The following is a 13,087-nucleotide window of genomic DNA, read 5'->3' as shown; positions in this document are numbered from 1 at the left end:
AGGTGGTAGAGCTATAGGATCGTCAGCAATAGGAGACAGAGGACGAGATGAAATTTCACTCAGGCCTGACAGTGGTGGAACACATGTGTGCGTCTTGCAGAGTTCGAAACTTGAAGGTTCGTATATAGGGACTTATTGTATATATTCCTTGTGAGAAATGATATATATCCCCATAGAAATGGTATAAAAGTATAACATTAAAATACCTGTATTGGTGATGAATCTGTCTAAGTCAGTTGCTTCCTCATAGATTACTTTCGGTGTAACTATGCCTGAAAAAACATACATAAATGAACTTCCATAGGAGAACACGAACCTCATATACTCACATTTAAATGAAAGTTTGCCAAATACAGTGCCTATGCCTGCCCTGTACGCCAACCACTCAGCTCCCCTCCACTCCCCAAATGCCATCAAACAACCCACTATTCTTGGCATCTAATTGGCATCTAAGATCCATGTTCTTTGCTCAAGTGGATGTAACTTACCTCCCATAGCACCATTCTTTATCTTTGCACTGGTAATTCCGTCTCGTTCTAGGTACTCCTCCAGGCTACTAACGCACTGAACATCAAAATTCTGCAGGAAGGCCACAGGAGCGCTGTGCATGCACTGCCCAGCCAGGGACACCTGAGGGCCGCGAGGGCGGGGGGGGGGGGTTCGGGAAATGCGACAGATTTATGACCTCCTTTCTGATCATAAAAAAAAAGAGATCAGTGTCTTGGAAAAGCATCCTTTCTGCACCCTGCTTCTACTGCTGGGTTAGCTCCAACAATGGCTAGGGCATTCACTAGTTAACTGACTTTAGCAGAGTATCTACTTGACTTGCTAATCAAACTCTGGAGGCCACTGGCTGCAGGGTCACAGTAAGTACAATTGCTAAGGAAAATTCCCTGCTCTGCATCATTTACTTTGCAGAAACATGATTACATTCAGCTTCAGTTTCTTTTGTGTTGTTGTTTTTTGTTTTTTCACTTTTTGGCCACTCCATGCAGCATACAGGATCTTAGCTCCCCCGGCCAGGGAGGGAACCCGTGTCCCCTGCAGTGAAAGCACAGAGTCTTAACCACTGGACTGCCAGGGAGCTCCCTCAACTTCATTTTCTCTCCCTCATTACAAATGCGTTTTTGTTAAAGCCATAAGAATGGATTCATGTGGATAGTAAAGAGAAACAGTTTAGCCTCCCATGTCTTCTCCCCATAAATACTTTTTCCTCATAATTTTGAACTTAATAAAGTTAAGATTTCACATAAAACTCAACTCTTAAAATAGTTTTCAAAATTCTATTATATTAAATATTTAACTAACACAACACCTAAGCCAAATATACTTCAATAAAAAAATAAACAAATAAAATTTTTAAAGTATTTATGACTTACTAGACATTGGCTGTTAAACTAATACAAGTGAGAAACGATAGTTACTTCCATGGAAACTTCTAGACAGTCTTTTGCTTTTATTTAGTAAGTTCACGCTGAGATTTAGCAAAGACAGATTGATTTAACAATGACTATCAAAAGAAGAAAACACAATCCAGAGACCTTAAATGGCTGAGTGCCTGAAAAGTCCACAGGAGAAAAATACGTAACTCAGGAACAGATTTTTTTTTTTTAGAGTAACATGAGTTAAATTAGTAAGAGGAAGGGGAAAGTGAGAAAAAGCTTCTAGCATATTAAAATTGAAATGATTACCTGTGGAATAGTAAAATATGCCTTATCTACGGTCATAACGGGGTCTCCTTGTTTGTAACCAAAGTCTGAAAAGTCTTTTAGATCAGTATGCAAATACATGTCAAAGGAAGCGTGATGTCCAGAGGAACTGCAAATTGATGAGAGAGACCATCATTAACATGCTAAAAGCAATTCTTCTTTTAAGTTTTTTCTCTGCTTTTTTAATCATCAAAATAATATTTGTACTAAATGCCACTGAACTGTGCATTTTAAAGTAGTTAATGGTTAATTTACGTTCCATGAGTTTTACTTCAATGCTAATAATAATGTTGCTTTAAAATGTCAACAAGACAGAAATGTAAAAGACAGAATGTTAAAGCTCCCCATGAGCCCACCACTCTTTCCCCCAATCCAGAGAACCACTATTAACCATTTGTGGTATCAATTAATTTATTTTCAGTGAGGGCTCCAAAATCACTGTGGATGGTGACTGTAGCCATGAAATTAAAAGACGCTTGCTCCTTGGAAAAAAAGATATGACAAACCTAGAGACATGACTTTGCCAACATAGGTCCCTATAGTCAAAGCTATGGTTTTTTCAGTAGTCACGTATGGATGTGAGAGCTGGACCATAAACAAGGCTAAGCACATAAGAACTGATGCTTTAGAACTGTGGTACTGGAAAAGACTCTTTTTTGTCTGTTTGTTTGTTTGTTAAATTTATTATTTTTTATTTTATTTATTTGGTTGCATTTGTTCTGAGTTTCCTCACCCAGATCTTCACTGAGTCAGGCGGCACATGGACTCTCTAGTTGTGGCTCGTGAGCTTAGTTCCTCTGTGGCATGTGGGATCTTAGCTCCCAGACCAGGGATTGAACCCGAGTCCCCTGCATTGCAAGGCAGATTCTTAACCACTGGACCACCAGGGAAGTCCCTGGAAAAGACTCTTGAGAGTCCCTTGGACTGCAAGGAGATCAAACCAGTGAATCCTAAAGGAAACCAACCCTGAATATTCTTTGGAAGGACTGCTGCTGAAGCTGAAGCTCCAGTACTTTGGCCACCTGAGGCAAAGAGTCAACTTACTGGAAAAGACCCTGATGCTGGGAAAGATTGAAGGCAGAAGAAGGGAGTGACAGAGGATGAGATGGCTGGACGGCATCATCAACTCAATGGACATGAGTTTGAGCAAACTCTGGGAGATAGTAAAGGGCAGGGAAGCCTGGTGTGTTGCAGTTCATGGGGTCGCAAAGAGTTGGACGCAACTTAGCGACTGAACAACCAGTTCTTTCAAATACTTAACACAAAATAAACTTACTATGTGAAACCTAGAATTGAATCTAGAATGGAGGGATTGAAGCATGGAGCCTCTGGAGGGGTCCCGAGGAGGACATGGCTACATTCCAGGGCCACCTGGGTGCACATCCCTCTCCCAGGCAGCCCTTCGGACACTTACACAGAACCATGGTAGAAGTACCCGAGGAAGGGCGAGTTGGCAAGCTGCACACACAGGAATGGAAACCAGTCAGGGACTCCACGTGCCATCTGCACAGAGCAGAGCTGATCAAAGGGAGGATTAACATCTCCTCCAAAAACACCAGGGAAACAGGACTCCCTGAACAGCGCTGTTAAATCTGATGAGCATTCCTGGAAAGACGTAGAGGAGCATAGAGAAGATTAAATCCCTCCTCTGCCCACCGTCAGGATCTCCTGGCCAGCGTGATGCACTCGCTGCTGGAGACCAGCAGGACACTGTAGAGGAAGCAGGAAACAAACAGCTGGCCTCCAGGCTGAGAGTGTTTACGCTCACAGCAAGTCAGCTCCCTACGAGGTTCCAAGTCAGGGACTTTGAACCTTCATAGAATTTACATCTTAAATGGGGACCTAAGATATGCCTACAAATAAGATGAGAAAAAGAACAGATAATATGAAATAGACCACAGGTGGAGAATTTTCAACTGGCATCTCCACTCACTCCAGTATTCTTGCCTGGGAAATCCCATGGACAGAGGAGCCTGGCGGGCTACAGTCCATGGGGTCGCAAAGAGTAGGACACAACTTAGTCACTCAACAGCAGCAGCGTTCAAATTCCTAGTCCAGAGAAATCTAAGGACATGGAGAGAGAGGGCAGAGTCTATATTCCAGAAGAATCCTTGAATCACTCTTGTTATATCATGACCCAATTGATATCAAGAAGTCCTTTATCTGGATAGACCTAGAGCCTGTTATGCAGAGTGAAGTCAGTCAGAAAGAGAAAAACAAATATCGTATATTAATGCACATATATAGAATCTAGAAAAAAGACACAGATGATCTTTTGCAAAAAAGACACAGTTCTTCTATTTGCAGAGAAGAACTAGAGACACAGACATAGAGAACACACATATGCACACCAATGGGGAAAAGGAGAGGTGGGATGAATTGGGAGATTGGGACTGACACACACTTTTGAGACGATGGATAAAACAGATAACCAGTGAAAACCTATGTACAGCACAGGGAACTCTACTCAGTACTCTGTGGTGACCTAAATGGGAAGGAAATCCAAAAAAGAGGGGATGTATGTATATTGCACAGTAGAAACCAACACAACATTGTAAAGCAGCTATACTTCAATTAAAATTAATTTAAAAATAAAAATTAAAAATATGTATTTGATCTGGGATTAGACAATGGATTCTTAGAAATGACACCAAAAGCATAAGCGACAACAATGACCAAAAACTGGAATAAAGGGAGGGAGAATTAGATGAAAGAGGTCAAAAGGTACAAATTTCCTCTTATAAGTACACACTAAGGATGTAATCTACAAAAACAATATAATTAACACTGCTGTAGACTACATATGCCAGTTGCTAAGAGTTCTCATCACAAGTAAAATTTTCTATTTCTTTTTGTCCTTTTTTAAAAAAACTTTTTATTTTATATTGCAGTATAGCCAATTAACAATGCTGTGATAGTTTCAGGTGGACAGCAAAGGGGCTCAGCCATACATAAATATGTATCCATTCTCCCCCAAACTCCCCTCCTATTCAGGCTGTCACATAACGTTGAGCGGAGTTCCCTGTGCTATACAGCAGGTCTTTGTTGGTTATCCTTTTTAAATATAGCAGTGTGTTTAGGCCACATTCCTCAAAATGGTAAATGAACTGGAAAACCATAGAGTTCAAGTAGTGCAACGTCAAGAGAGAAAAAGATGTTTTGTTTTCAGAAAACTGAATCCTCTCCAAATTGATTTAAAAATATTTTTAAATTCTAGAAACCTATTTTAAACCATGTATTCTGTAAACTATAACAGGAGTGAAGGTTCCTCACTACAACACAGACATATATACACATATCTAAATGGGTCTGTACTGGATTCTAGAATGCATGGGCGTGTGTACAGTCACTCAGTCCTGTCTGACTCTTTGCGACCCCATGGACTGCAGCCCGCCAGGCTCTTCTGTCCATGGGATTTTCCCAGCAAGAATACTGGAGTTGGTTGCCACTTTCTCCTCCATCTATTTCTTTAATTTTGTGTCTATATGAGATGATGGATGTTCACCAAACTTATTGTGATACCACTTCATGATGTATGTTAAGTCAAATAATCATACTTTAAACTTTAAACTCGTACAGTGGCTGTGTCAATTATATCACAAACTGGATTTGATCAAATTAAAACTTTTGGGCTTCAAAGAACACCAACTGGAAAATGGACTTCCTAGACAAATAGGAGAAGTTTTTGGTGTATCATATATCTGATAAGGGACTAGAATCCAAAGTGCATAGTGAACGTGAACAACAAAAAGACAATCTAATTTAACAACAAAAAGACAACCGAATTAAAAACTGAGCAAAGGGTCTCAACAAACATTTCTTCAAAGAAGACATATAAACATTCAATAAGCCTTTGAAAAGATGTTCAGTATCATTTGCCAGTAGAGAAATACGGATCAAAATCACAATGAAATGCCACTTCACACCCTCAAGGAAGGCTGTAATCAAGATTATTATAGCCATTGTTGGTGACATCATGGAAAGTTACAACCCTTATACAGTGCTGATGGGAATGTGAAATGATGTAGCTACTTTGAAAAACAGTTCCTCAAGGGAATTCCCTGGCAGTCCAGGGGTTAGGACTCATTTTCATTGCCAAGGACACAGCTTCAATCCCCAGTCAGGGAACTAAGATCCCACAAGCTATGTGGCTCAGCCAAAAAGAAGAAAAACAGTTCCCTGAAAGGTTAAACATGCAGTTACCATGTGACAAAGCAATTCCACTCTTGGTAACATAACCAAGAGAAATGGAAACACACATCCAAACAAAAACTTGTATACAGGTATTCATAGAAGGTCTCTTCATAGTAGCCAAAAAGTCAAAACAATCTAAATGTCCTCACTTGATAAATGGTTAAGCGCTCTGTAATATATCCACACAACAGAAGATGATTCGGCCATAAAAAGGAATGGAGCACTAACGCACGCACAGGTACACACAGGTGACCCCTGAAAGCATGATGCTAGGAAAAAGAAGCCAGACACAGGACTTCCTTGGTGGTCCAGTGGCTAAGACTCCAGGCTCCCAGTGCAGAGGGCCTGGGCCAATCCCTGGTCAGGGAACTAGACCCCACATGAGGCAACCAAGACCTGGCACAGGGGAATAAATAAATATTAAAAAAAAAAAAAAAAGCCAAACACAAATTCTACAGACTGAAGGATTCCATTTATATGCAGTGTCCAGAAGAGACAAATCCAGACACAGAAAGTAGATTAACAGTGACCTGGGAAAACAAATTAGTGAAAATAACAGAAAAGAAGCAGACTCACAGATACAGAGAACAAACTAGTGGTCACAAGTGGGGAGAGGGATGGGGGCAGGGGGCAACACAGGTGTCGGGGATGAAGAGGTAGAAACTACTACGTATAAAATAAATAAGCTACAAGCATATATTATTGTACAGCACAAGGAATATAGCCCAAAAAAATGATAAAAAAACTATAAATGTTATAATAATTATAAATATTTTATAATAATAACTATAAATGGAGTATAATGTTTAAAAATTGTAACTGTTATACACCTGAAATTTACATAATTTGCAAATCAACTATACCCAGGTAAACAAATATACTTCATTTCTAGTGAAAACAAACAAACAATAAATAGTCTGGGGATGATGAGCATGAATGAGAGCGATTGCAAATGGACATATGGCTTTTTTTCAGGGGTGTTGGAAACATCCTCAAATTAGATTATTGAGATGGTTATACAATCCTGTAAATTTACTAAAAAAAAAAAAAAAAAATCACTGAAAACATCTATTTTTCTCTCCTTTTTATATTTTCTTAAAGGCTTCCTAAGTAAGACATTAAAATCACCCTCTCAGTAGCATCACAATCAGGACTTTACCCAAACAGACACATTTTTTTTGTCCATAATTGCTGTTTAATCACTCGGTCGTGTCCGACTCTCTGCAGCTCCGTGAACTATAGCCGGCCAAGCTCCTCTGTCCATGGAATTTTCCAGGCAAGAATACTGGAGTGGGTTGCCATTTCCTATGCCAGGGGATCTTCCCGATCCAGGGATTGAACCAGTGTCTCTTGCATCTCCTGCATTGGCAGGGGGATTCTTTACGACTACTGTCACACCTGGAAAGCCCTTTGTCCATAAACTAGGCTGAAAAGGCTAGATAAGAAAATAGTCAATTGGAAAACATGACATACAATCTCAGCTTTTGAAAGACCACGCACTAAAAAGCTGTTGATGGGGAGCTGCTGGTGCCCCCCACATGCTATCAGGTACCACAGTTTTTGCACCCAATAATCAGAAAGGCCATACCTGGTCACAGCAGCAGCGAATGTCACAGGCCCCCGCTGTCAAATTGCAAGGGCAAGGACCAAGGGGCTGATACACCTGGTTAGGAATGACAGTCACATTTTCTGAAAAGTACAAACAACAGAGAAGTTCAGCTGTGAAACACTGATGAGACATGGCCACATTTTAGACACTCAAAGAAAGCTGAGTTGTATTACAAATCACCATTACCAGTATTCCACATCAAGGTATCCCTGAGATGGGGTAATACTACTGAGGCCTGTATCTACTCCTCCAACAAAAACCCAAATAGAAGAGAATGTCCTAGATAACAAACTGAAGAAGTCACAGTTGATCTTGAAGATGATCAAGTCACTAAGATTTGCAAGTTAAAGACAAATGCAATGCACTGATTTTTCAATACACTGCACAACTCTTTTCATAATACAGACTGTAAGCATTTACTCCTCCAAATTCATCATCTCTTTCAACAGATAAACCTGAAGCCATGACCTAAATGTCCATCGACAGATGAAGAAAGAAGACGTGGTACCTATAGACAATGAAATATTACTCAGCCATAAAAAGAACAAAATGGGGTCATTTGCAGTAATGTGGATGGACCTAGAGTCTGTCATACAGAGTGAAGTAAGTCAGAAAGAGAAAAACAAATATCGTATATGAACGCATGTATGTAGAATCTAAAAAAATGATACAGATGAACCTATTTTCAGGGCAGAAACAGAGACTAAGATGAACGGAACACAGGTGTGGACATGGAAGGTGGGGGAATTGGGAGATTGGGTGTGGGTATGTGCACCGCCATGAGTAAAACTGATAGCTAGTGGGAACCTGCTATAAAGCACAGAGAGCTCAGCTCGGTGCTCTGTGGTGACTAGATGAGTGGGAAGGGAGACCCAAGAGAAAGGGATTGTATCCATACATATAGCTAATTCATTTTGCGGTACAGCCCTGTAAAGGAACTATACCACAATAAAAAAAAAAATCTGAAGCCACGGTGACATTTCAGTTTATCTGGAAGCCATCTGACCCCAAGATCTCATTTAACTGAGCTACACACTCAACCTCAATTCCCATCACACTGTGAATGCAAATCTTCACATCCTGATTCCGGTTCAAGTGTGGGGCAAATTAGTAATTTTCACACTGATTGGAAAAGGAATATGTTACATTACATTTTAGCCTCCTAATTCGGAATCCAGAGACTAACAGTTGGAAAGCTATGTAGCGACTATTTGTGTAAACTCTGTATCAGTCAACTTCAATGACAGGATAACTGCAGCTTCTAAAGAACAACTATTATATATTCTATGCTATACTATAGTAGAACCCTAGTATGTCAGTGGTATCAAGAACAAGAAAGTCCCAATAAGAGACCATGTCACAAGAGTAAGGGTTTGACCCTCAGTATAATCAAATCCATGACACATAAGCAAGGCATTTTAGAATAGGGTTTTACTATGTGATATATAGATAGATGTTTGTGAATCTATCTATACGCCTCCCACATTGTTTGCTAGCTTCCTTGTTACCAAGCATACTGCTTACCTCCTGGCTGTCCTCCCATCCTCTTTCTTGTTCTGATCTCTGTCTGACTAGGTACAAAATTTTTCGTACCTTCATGGGGTCAAAGTGGACATCTCATAATTACCAATATACAGAGACTCTAATTTTCCTAAGTTTGGCTATTTGTACAAGGACATCCTGAAATATTACCTAACTATATTCAAGCATATTTTTAAAAGAAAAAAAAGCTGCTTCTCTGAGTGGTATAGCTACTATTAAGCCCTCCTGTCAGTTTTCTTTTTTGGCCATGCTATGTGACTTACGGGATCTTAATTCCCCAACCAGCGATTGAACATGTGCCCCTTGAATTGGAAGTGAGGACCCCTAAATCACTGGACCACCAGGGAATTCCTTGGAAGCTTTTAAAATAAGAAAATTAAACAAAAGAAAAATAAGGAAAGCAAGATAGACTCACGAGTGAAGCACACAAACTGCGTGGCACCTACTTACCATCAAACATCTGCAGTAAACATTTTGATAGTCGGAGACTTTACTTGCCTGATGCATTTTGGCCCAGAGAGGAGTTGGCATAAATTTCCACATGAATGAGCAGATGTGCTAAACAGGATGTATTATGAAAGGCTGAAATAAGAAGAGCTTGGACAATACACGGGACCTCCGGGAAGGGATCTGTCTCATTAGAGGAACATGATTGCAGATCCCTGTTCAACCTCACGGTCACTTCCAACGAATTCTGAAAGGAAAATACTGCTGTACTTTTTATGGTGACTCAAAACAGCATCTATAAGAACACATAAGGGTAAGGAAGCTCAATCTGCCTCCATTCATTTTACAAAAGGCAAACTGGACCCAAGGATGACATCATCCTGCTCAATTTTACCCTGTAAACCTACAGCAGTACATAAGCCCTGATTCCTAATCCTCAGCTGAACATACAAGCAAGCAAGTTGTGGCTGCCTGTTGTTTGGTCACTAAGTCGTGTCTGACTTTTGTGACCCCATGGACTGTAGGCAGGCAGGATCCTCTGTCCATGGGATTCTCCAGGCAAGAATACTGGAGTGGGTTGCCATTTCCTTCTCTAGGGGATCTTCCCGACCCAGGGACTGAGCCCAGTCTCCTGCATTGGCAGGTGGATTCTTTACCACTGAGCCATCCAGAAAGCCCTTTGGCTGTTTAGAGAAAGCTGAACACAGGTCTGATAAAGGTATTTGTCTGGCACCTTTGTTATCCAACCAGCAGATTAAATACACACAAATAAAAGTCCATGGAAACAGGCCCTGGTTTCTGGGATGCAAGCAAAGTTTGTCTGTCTCATCTTTTATGTCAGGAGTTGATGTTTTGCAGATACTAGGCACTCAATGAAACATCCATTAAGTGGAAAATATTTCGTCTCTCCAGGCTTGAGTGTCCTTACACATAAGCCCAGAGCTGGGTGAGACCAGCAATTCATGAAGCTCTTTTGAGTCACAGGTTCATTTGATAATCTGACAGAAGCTGACAAGCCTCTCATCAGAAAAAAATGCACACACAGATAATTTTACACACAATTTTAGAGAGTTCACAGGCTTTTTTTTTGGCTGTGCCATGCAACTTGTGAGATCTTAGTTCCCCAACCTGGGAATGAACCTGGGCCCCTGGCAGTGACGGCATGTGGTTCTAACCATGGGACCACCAGGGAATTCCCTCACAAGCTTCTTGAAACTCATCCAAGAATCTCTGGGCTGGATGAGTGCCTACAGGATCAGATAGCCCACAGTTTCATGGTGGTTCCAAGCACGAAGTTCCATCTTATCTGATTCAAAGAACATTGCAGGGGAAGTTCCCTGGCAGTTCACTGGTTAGCACTCAGCGCTTTCACTGCCTTGGTCCAAGTTCAATCAATCCCTGATCAGGGAACTAAGACCCTATAAGCTGCTGGGCGCAGTCAAAAAAAGAGAGAGAAAGAAAGAAAACAACACTGCAGGAGCACCAGATGTAGGACTCCGCAGATGCCACTGAAAAGGTTTTCACCTCTGGCCTTACCACAGTAGGGGTGACAGTCAAACTCCAGTCTCCTGTCTCATTGTTCAACTCGCCACAGGTGGGAACTGGTAATAAACCTACAGGAGAGATTAGAACGCAAGAGAGTATTGCTCAGCCACCAAGGTAGTGCACTCTTGAGTCAGGTTTTCCAGGATGGAACACCTTTCCAAGCCTAGGAGTGGACTCCTTACAAGCTGTGTGACTTTGGACCAGTGACAACCTCTCTGAACTTCAGTGTCTTCATTTGTTAAATGGAATTAAAAGACATTACTGTTCTTATTAGGAAAATGAAGTGATGTATTTAAGTACATGGGATAGCTCAGTGAATGCTAACTTTTAATTTCAAGCTTTCTTTTACTCACCCTGTCTGTTGGTCCTCTGGTCCACAGCAGCAGCCCCCATCCCGACTTTGCAGGGGACAGCGCCAAGGGACTCAGGATGCCACCTGGCCAGGCTTCTGGGGCGGCCTGAAGCCGGCCCAACCTCCTCCCTCCCCATAGGAAAGGTCAGACTCTTTACCCATCTCGTCCCGCAGCTGGGTCAGGGACACGGTCACATCCTCGGTGCCTCCGACCAGGGACGCGCTGACCACAGGGCCGGACATGCGGATGACAGAAGGAATGAAAACTAGGCGGGAAGAAAGAGACAGGGAGGAGTTAATAGTTGCAGAACCCCTGTCTACGCTGGGTGGTGGCTTTCTTTGGCGGTATCTTCCGCAGCTCTGGCGGCAGTCCCAGATTTGGCCTCAAAAGACTCGCCCTCTCCCTCATCCCCGTCCTGCAGGCCCCTGCCCCGCCTTACACACCCAGATCTCCCCTCAGCGGCCTCAAGACGCTCTGCAGAAGGAGAAGCCCCCAAAGCAAAGGGACCGGCGGCGACAAACGCATGCCTGGGGGCTCGCCGGGCCTGCACAACAGGGCTGCGCCAGCCTTAGAAGACTAGAAGCGCGGGGCCTGGGAAGCACTGCCCGGGCGGCCTTGCCGCCACCATCTTGTCAAGCGAAAGCCTGGAGCTATGGCAACCACCAATCGGCCGCCGGTCTGACGAAAGGCGAGCCGTGATTGGACCAACAGCAGAGAGAGCCCGCCCTCAAACCCATCCGCAGCGGCCTATCCCTGCCACAGGCCTTAGGTCCCTCTAGCTGCATCATTCCATGTAAAGGATCACGAAAAAGAGTCCGTGTCCAGTTTAAAACCCCGAGTTTCTCCAACATGGAGTTAGTTCAGTCAACCTGGAGTTAATGCAAATGCGAGCCCGCAGGCACTGGGTTCTAAACAAGCAACTTAATAAACTTGATTTTTATGAGAATTTAGGGGGAGGGACAAAAAGGGGGTGAGGCTGCAGTGCTGTCACTGTACTGTTGTATTGTTTTTATTATTCTCCGTTTTTCAGGTTTTGTTTGTACCACACAGAGTGAGACAGTGGAGGACAGGGAAGCCTGGCGTGCTGCAGTCCGCGGGGTTGCAGAGTGGGACACGAGTTAGCGACTGAACCAACCACCACACAGAGCTCTCAGATCTCTGAGGTCTTCCCAAACTACACACGTGAAGTTTTAGCACCACTTAGAACAGATGCGAAATTACCAAAATTCTGCCTGGGAAAAAAATTCATTTTTCTTATGTCAGTAGCCTCAAAGGATCGCAAGCGTTATCATAGCTCGGTGACTCAAAGGTGCAGGGTCTGAGGTTGGACTGCCTGGTCTGAATCTCACCTTCCATGTTAAGTGATCTTGGGAAAGTCACTTAACCTCTCTAAGCTTGGGCTTCCTCAGCTTTATTTTCCCCCCTCATCTTTAAAGGAGGTAATAGTCCCTCCCAAATAGGGTTGTGTGAGAAATGAGGCAACACACCTAATGAGCTTAGCCTAATGCCTGATGTACAGTAAGTACTCAATAAATGTTCACTCATTTTGTCAGCTATCAGATGAGCAGTAAACCAATTCACGGGCAGAATCCATGTACAGTGTGTAAAAAATCTATTAAAAACTTCATACCAATCTATAATTGTATAGTATTTGTAACAATATTTTTGTGTATAGTTTTAGCAAGATT

The 13,087-nt window shown here is 42.3% G+C and overlaps 1 protein-coding gene across 10 annotated transcripts in view; it reads right to left on the bottom strand.

Annotated features, from left to right (window-relative positions):
- Positions 1–12,037, bottom strand: part of TCTN2 (tectonic family member 2) — a 28,363-nt gene extending 16,326 nt beyond the window's left edge. For 2 of the 10 annotated variants that reach the window (XM_081540430.1, XM_081540436.1), the window contains exons 1-9: positions 11,843–12,037; positions 11,557–11,664; positions 11,038–11,114; positions 9,553–9,748; positions 7,492–7,592; positions 3,124–3,314; positions 1,692–1,818; positions 489–630; positions 207–272 (exon numbers count right to left, since the gene is read on the bottom strand). In XM_081540430.1, the coding sequence (XP_081396556.1) occupies positions 207–272; positions 489–630; positions 1,692–1,818; positions 3,124–3,314; positions 7,492–7,592; positions 9,553–9,748; positions 11,038–11,114; positions 11,557–11,664; positions 11,843–11,924 (1,090 nt within the window). In that variant the 5' untranslated portion in view covers positions 11,925–12,037. Of the gene's footprint in view, positions 1–206; positions 273–488; positions 631–1,691; positions 1,819–3,123; positions 3,315–7,491; positions 7,593–9,548; positions 9,763–11,037; positions 11,115–11,556; positions 11,665–11,840 lie in introns of all 10 variants that reach the window. The other 8 variants (XM_081540437.1, XM_081540439.1, XM_081540438.1 and 5 more) reach the window with 8 other exon arrangements.
- Between the last annotated feature and the right edge of the window lie 1,050 nt (positions 12,038–13,087).

The sequence above is a fragment of the Giraffa tippelskirchi genome, chromosome 11, assembly GCF_054371585.1.
Source record: "Giraffa tippelskirchi isolate mGirTip1 chromosome 11, T2T-mGirTip1v1.2.pri, whole genome shotgun sequence".
Taxonomy (NCBI): domain Eukaryota; kingdom Metazoa; phylum Chordata; class Mammalia; order Artiodactyla; family Giraffidae; genus Giraffa; species Giraffa tippelskirchi.
The sequence above is the reverse complement of the archived record's forward strand: the minus strand, read 5'-3'. Positions and strand labels throughout refer to the sequence as shown.